A 24,448-nucleotide genomic window follows, 5' to 3' on the forward strand; every position below is an offset into this window, starting at 1 on the left:
CTTGTGTGGGCATCAGCTCTGTTCAGTGACTTACAGTATGTTGCCTCAGTAATGAAAATTACTCATTTGTGTCTTTTTTTTTCTCTGTTTTTCAAATCGTCAGCTCTCTGGAACTAAACTCACACATTGGTTTTCATGAGAAAACGCACCAAGTGGCTAAAATCCCAAGCTAGAATGGTGAAGAAGGGAAGGATTTCCAATACTTTCTATTGTTCAGCATCTTAATATTTAAAATGGCTGTTGAAATAATTAAGGAGTGGCTGCAATGGACTCTAATAAGAAGTAGGTGGAACTATAATCCTTCCTTTATAAAGGAAAGGGAAAATCTGCTGTTTAATTTTATATCTAAACTTTGTTCAGACAACCTGTATATCAATGCCAAAATAAATAAAGAACAAAAAATGCCTGGAAGACAGATAGTCTATACCCAGCGTGGAGAGATTATTACCTCTGATCAGAGAGTTCCCTGTTTTGTCATCTAGCGTTTTGCAGTATATGGGATTTATGACACACATCAATTCTGCTGAATGCCTGTAAATGATCTCAAGAGTCTCATTGTGCTTTACATAATTCCAGCATTGCCTGTTGGTGCTTATGAAATTTCCACTTGGTAAAGTCTCCAATATCAGTGAAAGATGCTCTAAAGTCTTTCTAAACAAAAGGGAAACGAAAAATGTTCTGACAATGCTGGATTATTATTATTACCTTGATTTGAAGATCAGCCTGTAACAGCAATTTAGTTTCTAAGCACTTGAGGGTTTGTTCCCTGAAAGAATACTTTCATAGCTATTGAGCGTTACTGGGCATTTTACAGCATTCAGATCCAATGAGTAGGGCTAATGTGATTTGTGGTCAGCACATTACATTCTGGAGTGTGCTAGAGTAATATAGGAACTATGTGTGTGGTGTGTGGAATCTTTTCAATGGAAATGCTACTATATTGGACCAATATGCATGCATCTTCATTGACATTGAGTACTAGTACAATACAGAGGGCCCTTATAACTCCATCTGTCAGAAAGTGGTGTCTGGTGTCTTTGTTGCTAATATACATCTATACATTTATGATCACATTAACTGAAATGCAATCAAGAATTAACAGTAGTACGGATACATACTGTAGTGTGCGATTACACTGTTAAGATGTACAGTTTTACCAATATGAATAGCACAAATAGTTTTTCGTTGACTGTCAATGTAAAGATGGAAGTATGTACAGTAAATGTCTGCGATACTTTTCCGTTGGTAACCAGACACGACAGCCATGGGGTTAGTCATGATGTCAGAAGCACAAGTTATATTCCTGTTTATAAAGTTCAAACGGCTGCACTGCTGCAATCATTTAAACAAAAAGTGAATGCCACAACATTGTGCAAGTAAGTCATCCTGAATTATACCATTGAAAAAAATATTCTTGTAATCAAAACAACTCAGTGGCATCCAGATTTTGCACTCTTTTTGGACAGTTGGATAATTTAAAAAAGAATTATAATGTAAAAGACCTTTTTGGCATTAAACCTTCTTGACTCCTGTCTTCGTAGACCTTGTGAACTGTATTCAGTAGTGCAGGGGCTGGTTTGCTTTTTCGTACTCCTCTTTGTGAGGCTCACCCCTCACTCTTTCAATCTCATTCTTGTTCAGAGTAACTGCATTAACACTTTAATGGGGAAGATGTGCAGAACATACCATTGCTTTTTTCCTGGTGCAATATGATCAGATTCACAACAGCTAAATTTTGTTTTGCAATTAAACTCTATGACACATGACACTACGTATGGCACACTATATACAGTTTATTATGTGCTTGTTTGTGCTTGCAGGGAACTATGCAAATGACCTTGAAAGGAACACAGTTACTTCAGTGCTGGAAGGTAAAAACTAAAAAACACAACCTTTCTGGGGCAAGCCACCCAGCCGTGGTGTGGAAGCCCATACTGTCTGTTCTTTCATGAAATGGCTGAATGACGTCCTCCAATCAGTTCACCGCCCTTCACAAAATGAGCCAGATGAGCCAAATAACCTTCTTACAGGGTTGTGCTAATTTTAAGTAAATTAACCACTTTGATGGGAGGTTCCTTTTGTGTCTTTTTTGTTGAATGGGAAATGCATTTGGGACTTTCAGAAGGAAACCGTTAAATCCACTAACTTCCCTTTATTGGTTTTTCTTCACAGTTCAGAACATGGACACAACCCTTCTCTGCAAATAGCAGGGAAGCCTCAATGGCACTCACCACGCCTACCAGGAAGCCCCAAGCTGCCAGTCTGACTTTCTTTACAAACGGTATTAAACACTTGAGCATACAAATGCAGAACAAACCTCAGGCTTCAGACAGCTGCCTTGACAAAAGTAAATATCAAGTCCTTGTGGTGAACTGTATTTACAAAATCATTTGTTTCTTTATATTGCAAAGGGTTAGCATGCAAACAACTGTCTCCTTCTTTGGCAGGCTTCTGACAACTGTATGACATGCTCTTCGCATATCCTCCAATGAGAGGCCAGGCTTGTGTAGTGCTGGAAACAGGATGAAGGACTTGCTTTCTTTCACAGACGCGATCATCTGTTTCACAGGCTGTTTCAATTCCGACGCAGATATTTATGTTTAAACCTTGGCTGAAACTTCCAGGGCTCAAAATCCCATGACCAATTGTTTTTACAATACTGAAAACCTTTTCTAAAGGAAACAAACTGCGTGGTGTTTCCGAAGGAAGCCGGGCGCTTGGGCAAGGCGGACGAGATGACAGCAAATAAATATTCAGACTTCCCCTATATCTAGTGCTGGGAAGAAGTGTGGAGTTTTGGGTGTATCGTGCCTTGCGCCCATTGCTTGCCTGGACAGATTCCGGCTCCCCCACAACCCTGGATTGGATAAAACATTTGGAAAATGGATGGATGTTTGTAATTTATTTTGCAATAACATCGAACTTTGATTAGAAATGGATTTAGGATGTGTATTCCTTCCAACTTTTATACTCTAAAGATATAAAGATATACTCTAAAGATATTGTGTATATTGATCATCTGAAGATTAAAGGTGAATTTCTCCTCTGTGAGTGACAATCCGCAAACGCCCCTGTAGATTATCACTGGCTCTTCAAAAACGCTTATGCTCTTGCAAGAAAGCAGAAAGACACTCCTTTCCTATTAATTTCTGTCATTGCACATACTTCTACCTTAAGCTGCTGTTTTCTTTCATTTGCTTTTCTCTTATGTGTTGCATGAATTGAGATGCATTTTCACTTCTTCCTTAGCATCTTTCATGTTTCTGGTTAACCTAACTAAATGAGCCCTAAAGGAACACTGGCCATTTACCCACTTCCTACAAAACTAGCCCATATCTCCTTTTCAGTTACTTTCACTAAATACTGTAATTTACAGGACCAGGAAGTCTTGGAATGAATGTTCCATTCCAGAACATACAATAATCTGTGAACACGGCAGCTTGTGGTACTTTGAAGTTACCAGCATCTCAAACCAACAGAAGTTAAAATGAATTCTGCAGGAAGCACCAGCAGTGACCCTGACAAAACTTCTACACTTTTCAGGACTGCTACAAGACAAGACCAAAAAAAAAAAGAAACAAATCAGAATTCTATTAAAATAAAGCAAGATAAACTCAATTGTAATAACTTATTTTTATTGCTTGTGTACCAAGATCACTCAAACAGATTTCATCGATGTCTCATTTAAACAGCTGTTGTTGTTAGTGACAGGTATTCTCTAAACAAAGCAGACATGCCAGAGAAGCTCGTTATGTCCCAAAGGTGATGGCATTTGATTGTTTTCTAATAAAATAAGTACCCACTTTTCAACTTATTTGTCGAAAGGTAGATTTCTGCTGCTGAGAAAAGCCCATTACAGCATCGTGTACTGCAGTCGCATGGAGAACACTAGAATTTCTTGCATGAAAAGAAATATGCACTTGAATTCTGAATTTCAGGAAGGGGGGGATTTGAAAGCCCGTTTTTACAGTGTCCAATTTAAAGATCATTTGTCTTATTCCCCACGTCTAAGGTAAAGCTTTGAGAATGAGCAGGGCGAGGCCTCATGGGGACCACTTTGAGAGGTTATGGGTTTGAAGTCTGGCTTGAGCCTGTTCTTGCCAGCATTGAACCTTCATTCCAACCCTGAATAAAGAAGGCCATTACTTCACGAGGACAAGAAAAGAAACCAATGGATTTTTATGATGATTTGGAGCTACTGAAAAGAGGCACTCCAACAATTAATACTTCCAAATAGAAATGAAAACAACACTGGTGTTCACAATCTATGAAAGGAGAAGAATCCTACAGTATATCTGTACGATTCTGAGGTTCTTTTCTCATATAATTTAGTCCTACTCTACATAAAAAGAGCTGCTACCAAGATCTACAGTAAATTCTTTGCAGACTTTAAACATGGGAACAGAAAATGCTCTTTGTATAAAATAGGACAATGGATATTAAGGCGAGGCTTTGTGAGAACTGAATAAATGGACATACAGTAGTAGCTTCAATCATATCTGTCACAGCTACAGGCAGCAGTCGAAGCTGTTGCTGTGAAGGTATAATCGAAAATGCAGTACAGTTTATGTACTGTATGTTCAGAGACGTTTTCCTCTGGGAAATGTTTTAATCTCATTTGAAGGAAGCATCATTTGAAGGCTGAGTACATGATATTTACATGATATTAGTAATATAATTATTGATATAATTACTAAATAATTATGAAGTAGCGGGTTATCATTGTGCACACATACTGTAGAACCCATTTTATTGTTGTGTGTATTGATCATCTGAAGATTAAAGGTTTAGAAAACAGGAAGCATCTAAGATTGAAAATACATTGTCTGTAAATGAAATAGGCAATCGGTAATTCTGGGCTTATATCCCACGTGGAAAGATTGTGCTTGACTCTGCACCTCAAAATTAGGCCTTGATATCGTCTTAATAAGTGTTCCAAACATTCTTGAATTGCTTTATTGATGAGAGCCCCCAAAAGACAATCTGTATGTACGATTCATTGTAAATGCACTATAGCTAATGTTATAAAGTTTTCGATAGTCCATAAAAGGTGTGAAAAGACAAACCCATCTGTATTTCCTGTTCACAAATCTGCCCTCTAAGATCTGAAACTAAACATGACGAGGTGACAGAAATATACCCAAAAGTTCATCTTGCGCGCAGTAGCGTACAGGATGATGTGTCGCTAATTGTGTGTACGTCGGTAATTACGTGCTCAGAAGAACACCACCTAGATTTAAAGAAGAATGATAATGTTGAGATCTTTGTCGAGGGCTGGTGATAGTGCAAGAGCAATAAGAAATGCACCAAAATTAAGTGCAAGAACAGTAATAGATGAGGATAAAATTTCCCTCATTGTAATTAAGACTTAGCTGCGGTTGGTCATAAGTTGCTGGACAATCCTCCTACAAGTGCTATAGAACTTCGCCTTATAAGGACGGATGTCGCATTCGTTTAATTTTGTAGCGCTTTTTCGTTTCCTTGAAGTACTGCAGCTTTCTGCTTGCGGCATCTGATAAACTTCCTCTGGAGTTTTTCGTGTGTAGAATCTGTTGCTATCCCGTGCCCGTTTAGAAACGATAAAAGAAACGGTAAAAGACGATATTGTAAAGATCAGCAGTATGCAACTCCCCTGCTCGGAAGATTCTCTTCCATCTAAGAAACAGCTGTCTGCTTGCACTGGGACTTTACCGGAAACCAAACTTTTTTTCTGAACTTGTTTCGTAGCAGCGAGTCAAAAGAGGAAAAAGAAAAGAAGAAAAGCTTCGGCGCTGAAACTTTTACAGTTCCCTGTTATTTGTTTCTTTCCCTGCGTCATGGTGGATATGAAAAGGTGGACGTTTAAACGAAGAGAAATATTTTGTATTTTCTGAGAGAGAAAATCGTCTTCGAGTGCTTTTCCTCCAGACATAGCGGATCTTGGTCTCCTTCTTATCATGGAAGATGTGAGTATATGCTGCCCGCATTGGGCTCAGTTAGTTCGTGGTACCGGGCTACGTGATGTTTGGTCGTGTACTTTTTGCATGTCGGATTTTCTTCGGGAAACTAATATCGTAGTTAAACCTTTTCCCCCCGTGTTAACTACCCGAAAACTCTCTGTGGGCTGTACACCGGACTGCAAAAGTCATTTTTGAGCTTGCCTTGCCATTTTTAATAAATCGCTGTAAGAAACTGTCCCTGTGCTGCGCAGGTCTTGCATCCCCAGACACTGATACTCAAGAACGTGGCTAATGAACAAATAATGAATAGTTATTTCATAAAAATGTTTGACAGTAGTGGACAATAGAAAATGGTTTGTGGAGCGACAGTTAAATGTGCAACAGCTCATTTTTTATTTAAGGTTTAATATTATGTAGCAATTTTGATAAACAGATGAACACGTCCAGCTATATGTATATGATTTTATGACCAAATGAAAGATGGTTTTCCGTTGTTCTGTATATAAATTAATAGGAAATGAATCTGATGCAGCTCGGCTGTTTAAATATAAAACCATCATTAGTAACAGTAACTTTTCTGATTTGTATTTTGTTGTTGCTGTTTTTTTTATACATTATTGTTGAACAAAGTCAGACAGCAAAGTCAGGTGACAAAAAAACGTATCGGCACAAATTTCATATTTTACTGCTGGCCAACCCTGCTGGTGTTTAGCACTGTCAGAACCAGCTGTCACCCTGTCAGTCTGTCTGCAGCATTCCCGCCGCCACCGGCCCGGAGATCAGCAAGCCCCACAGTACCCCGATACTTTGTAATGATTGCTTGCAGCTAATCCATCAGTATGGCCATAGAGATACAGACAGGAAACAGGGGAGGCGCGGCACATACTGTATACTGTTCGAAAATAAGCAATATAAATGAAGTTGCCTGTGAGTGCATGAGATAACAACTCAGCTTGAAGTCCCCATGTTTGTTCGCCCCTTAAAAGAGTGAGTTTAAAGCCGCCCTTAATTCTCTGATTAGCCATTAATCAGGTCCTTATTAACATACGATCGAGTTGTAACATTTATTGTGACATTGCAGTATACTGAAACGCGTTATAAAAACGCATCAAACGCATGGTACAGTAGTGAATGTATTTTTTAGAAGTGAAAAGGTCAGCCCACTCAGGTACAAATGAAGGTTGGGCTGTTTATGGGTCTCATCACTGATCCAGACTTGGCTCTTAAATTAAACATGATATCCAGTCTCCTCACATAAAACCTTTTCGTTTTTGTTAAGGTTTCATGACAAGCAGAGAGAGCTTTTTTGAGGGAGATGGATGAGCGTGTCTGACTATGGAGCAGATTTAAGAATGGCTTTTGTCTTGCCTTGGGCTGTGTTTGTTGAAGCACAGCGTATTGTGGAAGTTTGCATCCAGTGCAAGGGAACTAATTTAAAAGTAAAACAGGAACTATCATATTTTGGCATGGTAGATTCGAATACTGTAAATGATATCCTGAGAGACTGTCTTACAGTTCAAACGAGATCCCTTCACCTACCTGGGGGAATAGATGAACAGTCAAACATTTTAAAGCTTGGTGACTTAATGAAGTAAATCCTTTCTTCAATGACTGTAATGTTAATTTTGCCTTATTTTTGTATATCATCATCAATTTTACAAACTCAAGTTAGGCAATCAGTTTTGAGGCCTAATTATCGGATCTTTATAAATGCTGATTTTTTACACTGCATTATTTTAGTTTGCAAAATAAATCTTTGTTCCTTGAGTTTTCGACTTTTCGGGTAATTTTATACACTTAAGCTATAGTTCCAGAAAATACAGATTGTACGTTTTACACAGACATCAAGCACTGATTGTTCCTGGGCTACAAAGAATTACTGTGTATATCTGACCACTTTATGAATGGACTTTTCTTCAGCATTTTTACATTACATTAAACTTCTCTTTGCCAGTATGTGAATCTCCAAATTTATACTGAAATTAATGTCATATTTTAAATATAACTGACTTCTAACCTTTCATTGCTGTGCATTTAAACAACAAAGTGCTTATTTTTACAGTCCTAACAACTTCACACCAAATCATTACCAAATTTCACATCATTTGGTAAAGTATAACATTTTCTAAACAATTTGAACCCAGCCTGCTTTCCATGTTAATTTTTTTAAGGGTGGTGTTTAGTCATGAGCAATAACTTGATGGAATCGGTTTTGCAGAGCATTCTGAGACACAGACCAGCTGCCTGCCATCACAGCGCATTTCAGATGTGGGCCTTATGGTGTGGGTGGGGTTTCTTTACTGCGAGGGCTTTGCTAAATGAAGACACACACATTTTGGCTGGCCTCCCATCTTCCTCGGTCAGCTGGTGTGTGTGGACCACAAATTCCGCCATGATTTTCTCCCTCTGTCTCAGACTCGCGTCTGGGGACTCGGTCACTCGTGGAGCTGCTTTAAGAAACTGCCCCGGTACTCTTGATAACTAATGGATTATTCATCTTTAAACATAAAAGAGGAAGGAAACTTCTAAGGAAAGAAAGCATATGGATTAAAAATGTTGGCCTCACTTTGCCCGTTTTTCCAAAACGAAGGCATGTGCTTACGTGAAAGATAGTTTTATTGCATATTTATGGCCAGTCTGAGTTATTACCATTTATTTTAGGCTCTTATACCTTAGAAGTGAAATACACCATTTTAGATAAAGGTTGGCAACACACTGTATATTGCAGTATATGGAAAAAACAGTCCAGTTTTAACCCCTGTGACACTGGTACAGCCAATGGAGTACAATACGTGTTAATATTAAAACAGAGACTAAAGTTGTATAACTTTTTCCACTGTACTGCATTTCTGGTTGGGCTTTTGGCTGCTCTGAAACTTCCTTGTATTGAGAGATATTTTGAAGCCTCAGAATGTCTCTTATTTAGCTACAGTCGGAGTGACAGGGTACTTGACTGCTGTTTCCTCCCCCCTGATTAGTAGCCCTGTGAAAACAGGATCACATGGACTTTGAGGCACACAGCAGGCTGGTCAAGGCAGCAAAGGGTCAGTGCTCAGAAGGTTTTAAATGTATCACAGATGCAACTTGTTTTTTCTGCAGCTGATTTTATATGGAACACGTGTGAGCTGAGGAATATCTGTGCTTTTGCCCAAAACCTCGCTTTTGTTTTTTATTTCAAAATGCGTATTTGTGACAGGAATTCCACTGTATATCACAGAAATGAAAACTCGGTGATTCTAATGAATGAAAATATTGCACATGGTTCAGATGAGTCCAGACTGAACCTATTCATTTATTTATTTATTAGAGAAAGGTTTAGGATCACAGAAAGCAAATTCTTATTTTGCCGATAATAATCATTTAAGCACTTCTAGAAGAAGCACTTCCTTAAACAGCAAAACATGGTTTAGATGTATTCCAAACTGCCAATTAATTTAGCAACACTCCTTTTCTGTCTGAACTCGGCTTTGGGGTAAAGCCTATATTGGGCAATACATCATAGCTTTTGCTTTTATATGACCAATAAAAAATGTTTTCTTAACGCTAAGGGCTATGCATTTTTTGAAAGGTTTTGTTTTTTTGTGTGTAAACCTTTATTAATTCCATCACGCCTAATGTGGGGGCCAGCAGTGTTCCTGCTATAAAAAGCTGCGCTCAGCTGGTTGAGAATCTGATTTTCTGCACCACGCCCAGACAATGCCTGGATTAATATTTTAACCATGTATTTTTCTTCCCGTGGGTGGCGAGAAATGTTCAATTTCCCTGCACTGACATGGGAAAAACTAAACTCAGTCACACTCTACCCCTCTTCATTAGTGATCCCCTCACAGGGTGCTGGTTGCTGACTTGTATCCAGACTGCTCTGAGTTTCTTTTTAGAACAAGAATGCATGATCTTTGCAGCATTAGAAGTCTACTTTTTTTTTATTCCAAGCACTCCCCTCCTGAATGTCTGCAGCGTTACAGCAGCACAGAAGTCTCCCAATGGCTAGCAAGCCCAGTGAAAGTGGAAAAACAGCTAACTTGACCCTTAATAAGATATCCTGTGGAATTTCCTTGTATAGTTAGGAAAGACTGGGATTTCAGCCAAGTATCTAAAGGTACTTGTGATTTTCTTTTGGAACTAAAGAGAACTACACAATGAACCATTAATGAATCTATATTCCCATCTGCTGTTGATAGCTGTTTCATACTTCTGCCTTTTTCCGTGCGTTGTGATGTGAAAATTGGGGAACTTACAGGAGCATTTGTTTCCTGTCTAATTTTTTCAAGTTCGCTTGGCGTAGGATACGCCCAGAAGAATCTGCAGGTTTTGCTAATATGTTCTCAAAAGGCCTCTTAGTATGTAAGGGATGACCGCTGTTTAGAAGACTAAACAGCACGACAATTTCTCCAGACATTTGTCTTTGTGTACTTTGGGATTTCCTGATTAATATTGACTGTGTACCAGATACTATCCCAAGGTTATGAAACACTTCTGAATGGCATAAGGTCTCAAAGAGCAACTGTCATAATACCGTAGGGGGTTAAAGCTGAATATGAAATAAATGTCTGGGGGAAGAAAAGGTTTTAACAATCTAAATTTAGCAGCCTTGCACTGATGCTTCAATTTTACAGTATCAGGCAAAGGAAATATCAGACCTGACAACCCACTTAGTTTCACTTAGCTCTCCTGCCTGTTGCAAAGCAGAAACATCTTGTCAGGGTATTGGGTTTTTGCTGAGGTTTGTTGTGGTGCTCTTCATTTGCCAGATTTCAGTTATGCATGCTTTTTTGAGCACACTAATTGATTATTGTCCTCTGCTGTATTCCTCCTTCTGGTACAGGATGGGAATGAGCAGAAGGAACAGCCTAAAGCTGTGAAGGTTCCAGAGAAGGCTGGCTGGATCAAGAAGTCCTCTGGGAAGATTTTGGGGACATACAAGGATCGCTACATTCAGTTGGAGAGGACAGAGATACTGGTCTATGACAACGAGGTAAATCAGACATTAAATAATTTGTTGCGTGTCATGCTTGAAAGAAAAATCTGTTGCTATGACAGTCATGTGTTGATAGTTTTATTTTAAAAATGAACAAACTGGTTACTCTTTTTAGATAATAAACCAGGAAAGCTGACATCCTTGATAAATTGCTCCATGTCTAGAACCAGCTGCAAGTAATGAGGAAATTAAGTCATTTTATCATAAAAAGTATGAATATTTCAAAGTCGTAGCGCTTGCCATTTTCATTGCATTGGGTGCTTTTTCTTAGTGAGATTAATTGTCCCGCTGCCTGCACATTGTACATTGTCACAGTTGTTTGTCCAAATGAGATGTTCAAGGACATTGTGTGTTACTGAGCCACAGCTTGACAGTGTGCAGTACAGGTCTTCGTTCTACACCTCAGCATCTTAAATGCATGATTGTGGAAGGCTCATTTGCCCTTTTGAAGTTATTTCTTAAACCTTTAATTTGTGGTAACATCTATACTGAGACTCTGATCTTTGTGGGCTGACAGTCATTATTACTCTATATATAATCTTTTAAAACAGGATAGTTACAAAGTCAAGAGAGCGGTATAAAACCAACTGTTCTTTTCTACAGACATGCAGAGTTCAGTAATGTCTAGTTAGTTTGATATATAGCTCTCCCAGTCAGTTCCAAAGGTTATAACAATAGTGCAAGGTTTGTTTACGTTAAATAACAATGTTATCAGCCATTTGGCTCATTTCAGAGGCATCATTTTGGACAGAATCTAATCAAGATGCATCCTCTTTTGTGCAGGACTTGAAGAACTGCATGGAAAAAGTTGACCTGGAGAACTATGATAAATGTCATGAGCTACGGAGTGCTTTTAAAAAGAGAAACAGGTTGATTTTAATTCGAGCCCCCAAATCTGGGAGTAAGGTAAGTGTCAGCTCTCTGCTTTAGCTTGGCTGTCTGTCCTCGGGATTGGCAGTCTATGGTGTTTGCTTGTGTGTTTAGGTCTTTTGAAGATATACCCATAAACACTCCTAGATGAAACACTTGGATTAAAACAATAAAAAAGCCTGGTGTTCCATTGGCATTGGTTTAAATGCAGAGAAATTCTACCCAGGTGAAGCCCCCAACGTCCTGTGCCATCAAACCTTCTCTGCCAGGCAGGTGTCCTTAATACAGTGTAAAGTGAACGAAGAAAAAACAGGCAGTAAAATAGACAATACTCACTGTTTTTCCAGTGGTACAGATTAAAGGTTTTGCAAAAAAATAAAATTACATTTTAAATAGCTGAGCTAGAGGGGAGCGCAATAATGAAGAGAACTTGCTAAAGGCTACAGAGAGGAAACAGAAGTGCTGCACAAGATGCCCCTGCTCATTGTACTTTAAAGCCTAGAAAAGACCAGTCACCCTTTATAGGAAGGGTAAGGCTTGACACTTCTACAGTGCAAAAGCCAATATACGGATTCTTTCACCTAACCCACACATTGCTTTTAACAGACTGTGTTTTCTAGCAGCTCTTGTTTAGAAAAAAGTATTTCTGCTCAGTTTATAATTACATTCTGACATTTTGGGAGTGCTTCCCCTTTTCAAAGATTCACGTGAAGGGACTGAGACCCATGACAGCAGCTCACCTCTTTCTTGTAGGGGCCATTTCTCATCGTTGCGGTCACGCGCCTGGATCAGTTTCTACCTGAAGTTCTTGTTTTGGTCCCACAGCCTTCTTGGGCTCAGGCTGGAATGCTTGGTGGCAGAGCCCAGTATGCAAATACTTGTGGTCTTATCAAAACAGCCTCAAACCAGCATTCGTGTTCTCAGTCCTGTGTGCTGAACTGAGGTGGAGGCAGCAAAACCATTAGGTAGAGAATATCAAAGCTGCCATTCAGTGCTGTTTCAACTGGTGGGGACAGAAACTATAGAGCAGCCTTTAACCTTAATAACATGCTCTGCTATCTGTTGGTAAGAGGCTGTTTTTAACGAGAAAAATGCAGACACCATTTCATGGTATTTTTGTGAAGATATGAATAGCTCTATATGTCTTTGTGGATGATCGGTCCAGTGACTGCCTAGAACCTCCTTCAGCCACATGGTCTTGTGGCGGCAGTCCGCTGGCTGTCTAGTTCAGAAGGAGGTGAGGTATTATGTTCCACAAATAATCATGTTTTAGAAAACGTCAGCTCTATGCTTTAGGTTATGTTATTTAATACATGGTGTTAGAGCAAAAGGTGGTGCCCAGGTCTTGAAGTGTCCTAAGACATTTGTCCTAGAAAACAGAATACATGTAAAAGAGGACAAATGGAGCACAGACATGTATTAAACCAAAACAATTTTGAGACATTTTTCAAGTTCCACACACTCCAACAATTGAACTAACTCTATTCCCGTGTCAGGAGAGGTTTCTTAATTACCAGTGGCTTGGCCAGATGTTTTCGTATTGCGTGACCAAGTTCATTTGCTAATCAATTATTCAATTAAACCTGACTGCGCTGAACCCCACGAGTTCTCTTACACTCCTATCAAAAGATCTCCCGTCAACCAAGGAAGTAAATCAAAGAAAACCAAAGGAGGGCGTTTTTTTTTTTCATTCTGTCCTTCCCAAGTGTATGAATAAAAAATCTATAACAAATGTCAACTCTGAATTCAGCATGGCTGACAGTAGCTCCTGTGTTTTCCAAAAGCAGTATGGACATTAGAGAAGTGTTCACTGAAATAAGCTTTTTAATCTTAATCTTAATCTCAAAACAACCACAAACCAGCGTTCATGTTCTCAGTCCTGTGTGCTAAATATTGGAATAAAGAATATTGGTTTAGGTGTCCCTTGCCCTTGTGAGTTCTTTCCATCATTAGAAATGAAATGAAAATTAATTTCAAGCCAGCGCTTCCAAAACAGAGCCTGGCCTGAGCAGTGAAAGAGTGCCTGACACAAGACCGCAGGAACACAATAGCACACCTCTTAGTTTAGCTGGAAGACTAGGCACAGTGCCCTAAATCCAAACTATTGGTAACTCCCTCTGCTGGCATCAAAGAATAGTTTGTTCGTCCCTGCTTATTGGAGCTGCAAGCCTTTCTGAGCAGAAAGAACAGAGGGAGAGCTTGGGCAAGACTGTAATATCAGAAAAAACAAAACAAAAGGTGAAATCATGCATCAGTTTAATTACCTTAATTACCCCACCACCAAGCTTCAGTATTTTCTCAGATAACTAAAATAACTTTTGAATAACAAGGTTAAGATTACAGAGGTCCTTGCAGTTTCTTAAGCATTCCTTGAAAAGATATAAATCAGTGTTGTTATTCATAGAACAAGAAGAGTGATCTAGTATTTGCATACACAAAATGTTATTTGTATGCAAAGCATTAATTATGTATCACCAGGAACTATGGAATAGTTCTTAGGAGTCTGGACTTGTCAGGAGTAGGTTCTGGGTTCAAATCCCTGGTGGGACTCTTTCTGAGCTGGATTCTTCCCTCAAGCTGATAAAATGACCTGAACTGATGAAATGGTAAAATGACTAGTTCTATAAACAGATGTACAAATGTGCTTTTTATTGGGTAAACATATCAGCCAAGTAAACTAACAACAGTAATTCTGTCTGCCTGTAGCTGTGTTGAGGGAAACAAAAAGCTATGTATTTATGATGGAGTTTTTATTTCTAAAATCCTCTTTATGCGTAATAAAATGCCACTGATGTTTCTTTCTTAAATTAAACATGGGGAAAAACTGTAAAAAGTAAAAAAAACAACCTAACTGTTAAAAAAATGCCCTATTACTAACAGATGATGAAACAGGGAATTTGGCAAGCATCCCTGACCCCAGTAGCAAACTGGCTTTTACATGCAGCTTCAAACAGCTGAAAACTATGGATCTTAGCATGTCAGCTTTTCTTTCCTCTGTGGCTCACGGACCAGACTAGGAAATTCTGAATTCAATGCAAGAGAGCAACAGTAGATTTAGGAGACTAAGATCAAAATAATCCTGGGTGATCTGAAGGGCTGCATAATGAAACCTTATATAAAATATAGAAGTATCAATGTGGGAAAACGATGCCCTGCTAGTATAACAGGCGTTTACATCCTGTTTTGATCCCAAGACTTTGCTCAGCAATAAACCACTGCTATAGCCCAGACCCCACATGCTGTGAAGCTGTAAGTTTCAGTTTACTTTTTTTTTCAACCACATAAAATGAATTCCAGTAACACTAATTGAAATTCATTATTTTCCGTGGAGGGCAACTGTAACTCTAATGGCCCATAACTCTGGCGACGCATTTGTTTTGTGTTTGGAAACGGAGACCCTCAGAGCAAAGCCTCATTCCCAGCTGCCGCGCACAAACAGAAACACACAAACACACACACCGGGCCTGGGGATGAGAGACACACTGCACCCCCCTCACCAATGCTGCAGAACAATAGGTCACATACAGATAGGAGCTATGCATAATAATATTATTGGAAGATAAATCAAAACAGGATGGCAGCTAATTTATGAGAGGCGAGGTACTCATCTGGAGCCCTCGACACATCCCCAGTGTTGATGTTATCAGTGAGGGGAAAAAACAACTTAGAAAGCAAGAATCAAACAGCTTTACAGTGTAATTGTTTGTATTTAGTAGAGAATTCTTAGGTCATGGATATTTTCCTCAGGAGATGGTTGAATTCCAGGCTTTCTTAGATAGGCTCACAGGACCACACTGTATATTTTCTTTTCTTTTCTATTGTTTCCTGTAGGTGATTTTGTTTGACAAAGTGTTCGTTATCTTCCCTGTTTTTTTTGGACAGTAAGCAGCTTGGTGTAGTGGCTTAAGCAAACAGTTCAAAGGCAGACAAGGCGGTTTGGGTTTTCTCTTCAGACCTGGACTCAGCATCCAGTCCACTGGAATACCTTGGACCAGAGCAGAGCCCTACCTACGGCTTTAATTTTCCATGTTTTGTTTTTGCACTTTTGTTCGCCATAAATAAAAGAAGTTCAGTAGTATTATATTTTAGTGCAGCCGACACATGCTGACGCAGCTACTGTACCTACTTCATATTTGATCAGATTGCAGGTAGATACTGAACCTGTGCAAGTTGAGTTTATTCAGTAGATTCTGTACGATCACTTGAGGGAAGAAAAAAACGACAAAGTTGGGAGCCATGTGAGAAAAGCTGGATCAAAAATAAATATTTTTGAAAGTGTCTGAAAAATTTAATTTTTGTAATCTTGTGAAAAAAAATTGCAGGAGAAAGCTTACAAGTGAGAGAAGATCATTTGGCCTCTCTAGCTATTCAGCTTATTAGGATATCCTTGATCCTTTAGACAGAGAAGCCTGTAGAATGTTAAATATATAAATGCAGTCTCTGCCTGTATGAATCAATGAAGTATTAATATTAATAAAGCTGATATTTCCCCTGAGACATAGTGCCTGAGTTCTCAGTCAGGAAAGTGTACTGGCAGGAAAAAAATCTGCAAGCTGCACAGACAAAATGAATGGCTAACAAAATCTATGTAAGGGCAACCGAACTTGGCTGCCACACAGTGTATTCCTTGGCAACCTCAGAATCAAAGCATAAAGTATTGGCCACTTGTGGCTATGAGGTCATTTAAAAGCAACAAAGCCCTTCTTTACACTGCAGCTCAGTCCCAAAGGCGTCAGCCTGATGTAAGCCCACTTTCTTCCTCTGCTCAGGCTTGCCTGAATCTTAATTACTTACAGCGTATTTCAATTAATTAGCACAATGGAGTCTGCAAACAATATTTATTTCGTAGGAGATTGGTCAGGTCTTGAAATTCAAAGATTACTTTCAAAATGTATATAATGTCCCTGTGTACATGCACACAGAAATGTTGTTCTTTTATTTAGGCAAAATGTGAAACAGTAAATAGTTCAGCCATCCTAGTGTGCCAGCAGTGTATTATACAAATGGCATTTTTACTTCTGGCAGGGCGCAAGGTGTGAATAGTGTTATTGCAGCTCTATAGTTAGAGGTGGCAGGTGTGAGTTCCTCACCACCATGTCTATTTCAGAAGCTGGAACTCTAACAGCAGTGCCATTGGGGTTTCTAGGTTCACGACATCAAGCTGCAGACTCAGAGTCCTGAGGAGAAGGAAGCCTGGATCAAGGCCTTGAGTGATGGGATCAACAGAGCTAAAAATAAAGTATTTGATGAGGTAAATATTTCCTCTTTCTTGTGGACATTCAAGAAGTCAGAGTCAGCCCACATTGCTGTTGTACCCACAGTGAATGTAAGCCAAACAAAACCTTTCACTTTGAGTACAAGCCATTAACAGACAATGTTTCAAAGCAGAAGAGAAGACTACAATATTGAGGAAGCCATCACAACTGTCTTCCTCATTTGATTGCCAGTAGCTTACTGATCCAGAGATCAGGTGAGCTGATCTCTCAATCAGCTGCTTCAACAATTGGACAGTTTGTTCCAGATTCACCACCACCTTTAGTATAAAGTACTTCCTGATTTCAGTCATAAATATACTCCCTAATGGTGAACCTTGTGTGCTTGATTTATTATTCGTCCCAAAACAGGATTAACCTTATCCTCTGGGTTAGCTATGTGAATAACCTTTTAGGATTTACTTATATCCTGAAGTCTCTGGACATATTGGTCACTGTTCAAGGTTAAAAATGTTCAGACAGAGCTTAATTTTGAAGAATTCCTGACCAAAATCAATACGTTACTCACCTTTGCAGTCTCTTGTATTATTATATATTCAATCTCAGAGAAGGACAGAAAGATTCATCCAAAATGTATTTTCTTTGCTTTTTTAGATCAAGGTAGATGAGAGCTGTTCTTTAGAACATGTGACACGCTCAAGGCCTAAAGGGAACCATGGTCGAAGACCTCCAACCAGGATTCATATGAAAGAGGTACATGTTTGTCTAAGTAGTTTCCACAACAATACACTGATGAAAGATGGATCTCCAGTTGACATTCAGCTGATCTTCCATCGGTGGTTTTCTTCAAACAAGATTTATTCTAGCAGTCATCCATTTTTCACGCTCAGTTGGTCATTGCAAGTCTGGGAACAGTGCCCTTCTTGATTTTGCCAGACCTGCATGAATCAGGAAGACATAGCTTTTGCACAGCACTAGTTTATTTCATTTTGTGGATTAGCAGACTAGCGATTCTGGATAACAAACGTGTTTCTCAGTCACTAATCAGATGGGTAATTACAAAAACATTTTGTTGCTGTTTCCAAAGTAAGTGACACAACCATGCTTTGGATCATGGGAACAAAACTTCTGCTTCGTTATAGCCTAGAGCACTGTTAGACTTTAACTTACAGAAAGATTAACTTATCCCCTTGATTTTACAGGTTGCCAGTGTGGCATCCGATGGGATTTTGAGGCTTGATCTGGATGCGGTTGACAACACCCCCAATGGAAACCACCCTGTTTTCACTGATGCAAATGATATTAACGAAGTTGGGAAGCCAACTTCTAGTGGTGAACCTACTCCTCAGAAGAAAGTCCTGAAACCACCCATGCCTCCTTCTAAAGAAAACAAACTGAGTGTCTTAACTGAGAAGGAGGAATTGAAGGAGGTCTCTCCTGATGGTGATAGTACTGATCCCCTGGCTCCCACAGCACCTCCAGACAAACTGAGCATCACACCAGAAGAAGACGGCAGCGCACAGACACCTGCTCCTCCATCACCGCCTGCCAAAGACCTCAAACCACCGATGCCTCCATCTAAAGACAAGAAGCCGGCTCCACCAGCGGACAAGGAGGGTTCAGAGGATTCCCTGGCTGCTGACAACACTGATCAGGGAGGCGAGGAAGCTGAAGATGTGTCTCCCACCAGTCCACCAGACGAAGTCCTCCAGCCCCAAGAAATCAAAACTAGTCCTCCAGTCACTGAACTGCAGGAGTCTGCAGAAACTCCTCCTGCCCAGGACGCTTCCTGTCCCCCAACCCCTTCTCCAGAAGAGCAGGTTGCGGCTCCCAGCCCTTCTGAAGTGGAGACGGAGGCTACTCCTGCAGCTGGCTCCAGCGCAGAAATGGAAACCCTAAAGCCCTCATCCCCTCCTCCTAAACCAAAATCCCTGTCTCCAGAACCCATCATAAAGAATTCTGCACCTCCTGCTCCTCCCAAGAAAAAACCCCTGAAACCCCTTATCAAGACAACTGCTAGTGATCAACCATCTGATACCGGGGAGGCATCAGGTGTTGTTTGGCTTGCAGAAGCAAAGCAAAAGACTCCGCCTGAAGACAGTGCAACAGCTACTCAACCAGATGCACCAGAAAGTGTGAAACCATCCCAACCTAAAGAGGATGGTCCTCTCTCTCAAGAACCCAGTAGTGAGAATTTGGATCTGAAGAGTATGAGAAAGAGCCCTGAGCCTTCAAATCCTTCTGCAGGCGAACAAGAAGATGTGAAGTCAGACAACAGCACCCACAGCAGCCAATCAGGGGACGAATCTGAAAGTGACAACATGAGGGCTTCAACCACAGCTCTCAGTGGCAGCAGGGAGAATCTGAGTGAAGACAGTGGAGATGAAGACAAAGCTACTCAAAGGCTGGAAGAGGAGCCACGCACCACAGAAAAAGCAAAGGAGATGTGTTTTCAGGATGCAGACAAAGTAGCTTCAGTACAACAACTGGTGCAGAGTAAACGCATCATGCAGCCAAGTCCCCCTCCAGTGCCTCTGAAACTAATATCAAAAGAAAAATTTGCTTCAACGGGAGACCTGTTGTCAGAGTCAGCACAGCAAAGTTCAAGGGAGACTATGAGGGAACTGAATGTAAGTTCTTTGAATACTGATATGAACAAGCTGAAGAATCAAGTATCCTTGGAGCTTGAGAAAACTGAGGAGCTTCTTCAAAAACTGGATGAGAAGAAAACAGCCAAGGGCTCTCAAGGAAACCTGCCTGATGGCCTAGTGCCGGAAGACCCATCTGCAGAGGAAATACTGAACGAAGCTGTGGAAAAGCTCAGGAAAGCAGATGAGTTCTTGAAAGAAGTTCAGAATCTTAAAGAGTCCAACAGCACAGGTAAAAAGAGCAAGAGAAAAAGCTGGTGACAGTAGACAGTATTTAAAGTCATAAAGTTACAGTTATTATTTGTTAGTTGTATTTCCTAACACTGCCTGTAAGGTATTTATATTGCACACACACAGAAATGTTATCCTGTATAAAAGTGATTACTGAAATATATATATAACAATATTATTTACTGAAAAGTGCAATTGATTCAAACATCTTAATAATGAGGAAGGAAAGGCTGAAAAGGTTGTAAAAATCTGTACTCTCTATTGTGTAAAATTTGGTGTAATGTCACCAAATTAATATAATGAAGTGCTAAAAGCAGTTGCTATCAGTCCAATATTTTGTATGACACACACTGAATCCTCAAGAATATTCAGGTTTTTTGTTATATACTGTAATGTAATTTTGATACTTTTCAAATACAGATCAACTGCATGCAAATTTACTCTTGGAATTCAAGGTTGTCTTGGACATGATAAAGCCTTAATGACTTTTTCCAAGTTATGGGCCCAATCAAACATATACAGTAATTACAAATTCTGAGGTCTATACTTAAAGAAATTCTCCTCATAAATAAATAATGTGACATTTTTTAATTTGCTCTTTCTTTTTCATTTTTCTCTTTTCATTTAAAATATGTCAAAACTGCAGACACATTTTCCTGTGGTAAATTCCTTTTTAAGAAATGATGGAAGATTTCACAGAAAAATGTTTTTTTTTCATTAATGCCAGAGACATTCCACGTATTAAGTGAACTCATCCAGGTATTCTTGGAAAACTATGCTGTAGATAAGAAAATTAGTCATGGCTGCCACAGGTATTTTAGAAAAAAAAACTTTTCAATGACTGCACTGTTATTTATGTCTTCTCTAAAGCCAAGTCTGAGTATTTGGACTTGATACACAGACATTTTTTCTGCTGCACAGCCTGTTCATTTTCTAACCATCAACAGTCACTGGTCTGAATGAGTCAGAAAATATATATTGTAAATACATTGTACAGTTAAGTGAAGATTTACCTGATTTACTGATTGCATCACTCAGTGATATGGTTTTAAATGTAAAATCAAGGTCTTGTGCCTCTTTGTAACACTGCTGTTGATAACTAATACTGTACAGGTGAGCAAAGCCTAGCCAACTAAATTTCTAGCATATCATGTATCATATTCACTTTTATAACTCATTTTGGATACGAACAATTACTTAGTAATTATACAACTGTAATAATCTGTAACAAGTTGAGTAGAAATTGTGGTTATTTTAAGCATCAATTAAAAGGTATTTAAAATATTCCAGTGTGGGAGAGTTCTAATTATACTTAATTAGTCAATTATGGAGGATAAATAGCACTTCTCTGAGATACATCAGTACTGTATAGTGGAGAATGGTAATATGCCAGGTAAAACTTGTATGTGCAGGGAAATAACTGAGCATCTTTTTTAAATAAATCTAATAATTACATATATTTTTTGTATATAATATAAACCATTGTGTCGGATAGTTTTGGTCCATGTTTGGTGATGTGTCTTCAGGCTACAGTCTGGGGGATTCATGTAAAACAGGCACTTGTCGGGACTGACTTTATTTTACAACCATAACATGTAGACCTAAGCAGCGTTTTATATAAGATTTATAAATAATCAACAGGAACTAAATGCTTCCTGAATAACTCACAACAAAAATGAGTATTAGTCAAATTGAAAGCTGTTGAAAGAGGAATAAGTTGTCTGCTTATTAAGTTGTGGTTGTGAGTTGATAAATACAGTATGTATATACATGTTCATTGGTACTGTGTGTTCATACCTAGGAATCTCAGCCTAATGCAAGAATTTAATTTTCTATACAGTTACCAATGACAGTATGGTAAAGTAAACATAGGGCTGCAGGGAACTCTGGTTCCATTACGGGTGCTGAAAAGCACTGGCTTCTTGGAGGTTCCTGGCTCACAAGGAGCATTCATGATCAGCACAATCACTAACCATTTGAAATATGGAGGCTGATTGAATTTGAGATGAATTTGCTGACGCCAGAGCAGCGATGTTTCCATCATGACGTGTTGCGAATGATGTGACTGTGAGAAATGCCAGCTGTGCTGAATTACTACCATGAAGGCTGTAGAGCAGTTGTAATTAGAGCCTCCGGATTCCTACTGGAGAGGCCTAGAAAATGTGTACTGTTTTTCCATTTAGTACCTCAAGAGTTTTAGTGCATGCTCTGTTATCACTTCACCGAGTTCTCGAATATTAGAGTATCAGAGTACAGTTTTGGAAGTTTTAAGACTCTGGATTGTGTCAATTTCAAGGGCACCTAATTATTAGCTAAAACCCAATTCCAGATGTAAACCTTCAATCTGTGGATAATTTAATCTTTTAACTTCACACTGCCCTTATGGATGCATAATGTGATACTGCATTTAATTATCAAGATTTATTTCCCACTTTAACGTGGCACTGTTCTTTTAACCCCTCTCTCTGTACAAAGACAGAGAATAATTTGTGGAATTTGATTTGATTTGTAATCTTTGTCAAAAGGCACAGTTTATCTTCCACTTCAGATTTTAAAGCAAGGGTGACACCTGATCTTATGTTACTGTGTGTGAGATAAATATAATCTGTAATAAACCATATAATTAAGTGAAGACTATGAAAAGAGTAGTCCATACTGCAAGGATGGAAGATTCCAGCTGTTTCTGGTTTTATGACAGTCAGGAAGGTTAATAAAATGTCTTAATCTACTGATTCTTTGTAGGTAATTGTATTTTTGCTTTTTCTCCCGTTCCCCCTGTTACATCAGAATCAGTTCTTGGTTGTTCTTGTTTCATTCCAGACAGAGGGAACTGGGAAATGGTACTGCCATGCTCACTTTCACATCTGGGCAGTGATTTGGAGCTGTGTGTTTTATCGTTTTTAAAAATATGAGCTTTGTACTTGTGCCATGAATTGACCCTTTTGCCTTTAAGAGAATGGTTTTGCTCCTGAGTTGTACCCTATTCTCAGTGAAACCCACTAGTGTGTTCAGCCATTTTGAAACATTCACTTACACATACTGTATTACTCAAGATACTTTCTGTTTTCAGAATGGGTGGTTGAACTTCACAGTAGGAGTGCAAATATGTTTCAGGTCATTTCTTTTTTTTTTCTTTTTAGAAATACAGCATATTTATAATTTCATTTTTTTAAATAGTGACATATTTTCAATTCCATGACATAACCTCAGGATATACAGTACCATGTTTATGTTTACCCTTGTAAATAATCAAAGTTGAAGATAAATGATTAAGAAGAATTTGTTCAGACAACTACAGTATATAGTGAGCATGGCTTAAATTATCTGGCTTTATAGATTAGAACAGGCTAAAGCCTTAAAGCCTTAAATCAAATTGAAAAAATGTCAATTGGTTGGTTATTTTATTAAAATATTTATTTTAATGTTTTCTTTTCATTTTGTAATATATTGTAAAAAGCACTTACTAATAATAAGATTGTATTTGCCTTTAGCAATTCTGCGAAAAAATGTTGCTATGGAAAGCATGTCTTAATAAAGATAACCTTGTTTACACCGAGATTTCTTTGCTTCTGTTCATAATGAAATAATACTTGCAAGGTCTCTTTCTGCAGAGCTAACATTGTCCCTGTAGGCTTCCTTCATGCATACATTTGAGTTTTCTATTTAAAAAAACACATTTAAAAATGGTTCTGCTTTTGTTAATAGCAAAAGAAGAAACACTGTTTCTATAAGCTACCCTGTGAAAAAAGGAACAAAAGGCTCAATAGTCAGTTTACCCACACCAACAAATACATCCTCATGATACAGTAAATGCAGACTGTGCAAAAACAAAGGTATGCTTTTATTTTATGTGTAAGAATAAGTTCTGCACTCTGATCTTACACAAAATGGAACTACTTCCAACAATGACATTAATTTGGTACCCTTTGTAAACAATGGGGAGAAGAATAAACTAAGTAGATGATAAGAAACTAACAAGCATTTTTTTTGTAGAGGAATGGGTGTGGAATCAAATAAAAACAGCTTTGGTCTGTGGTGGCAATCAATCATTATACAGCAGTAATAAAATCCTCCTGAGACTGATCTACTGTTACTACACTGTTAAAACAAGTACGAAAATCTGTATGATAATTCGTATTCTCAACAATATGTTAAGGTACTCCTGTGCGTGAGTCATGAGTTTCTGTTTAAATTCCTGTAGCACCATCCACGTGAAGGAGACTTACAACGATAAAAACAAGATTACAGCACTAATTTAGATCCTTCTCACTAAGGATTTCAGTTTGGCCCATAAGATGCAATCTTCCTTTCCTATCTGACACATAGTCCTCTGAATCTGGGTGTCTGATTAGCTGCTCAGAGGCTGAGGATAATGAGCAAGATGAGAGATGTGAATTCTTTATAGCTTAATATACTGCAATTACAGGATCAGTTTTAAAGTTTTAACGATCCCAATTAGGGGAGTAAAGCAATGAAAGTTACTGGAAATCTTAACCCCATTAAATAGGTTTTTATGCTCTTTAATATCTATGTATGGCATACTGTTTGCTACTTTCCTTGCCATTTATG

The 24,448-nt window shown here is 38.8% G+C and overlaps 1 protein-coding gene across 1 annotated transcript; it reads left to right on the forward strand.

Moving 5' to 3' along the window:
• Positions 1–5,216: 5,216 nt before the first annotated feature.
• On the forward strand, positions 5,217–23,433 carry plekho2 (pleckstrin homology domain containing O2). The gene is made up of 6 exons (XM_088641173.1): positions 5,217–5,945; positions 10,765–10,914; positions 11,701–11,823; positions 16,934–17,038; positions 17,655–17,753; positions 18,203–23,433. The coding sequence occupies exons 1-6, from the start codon at positions 5,937–5,939 to the stop codon at positions 19,907–19,909; spliced, it is 2,193 nt and encodes a 730-aa protein (XP_088497299.1). The 5' UTR covers positions 5,217–5,936; the 3' UTR covers positions 19,910–23,433.
• Positions 23,434–24,448: the final 1,015 nt, after the last annotated feature.

Source organism: Lepisosteus platostomus, chromosome 7, assembly GCF_059453375.1.
Source record: "Lepisosteus platostomus isolate fLepPlt1 chromosome 7, fLepPlt1.hap1, whole genome shotgun sequence".
Lineage (NCBI taxonomy): Eukaryota > Metazoa > Chordata > Actinopteri > Semionotiformes > Lepisosteidae > Lepisosteus > Lepisosteus platostomus.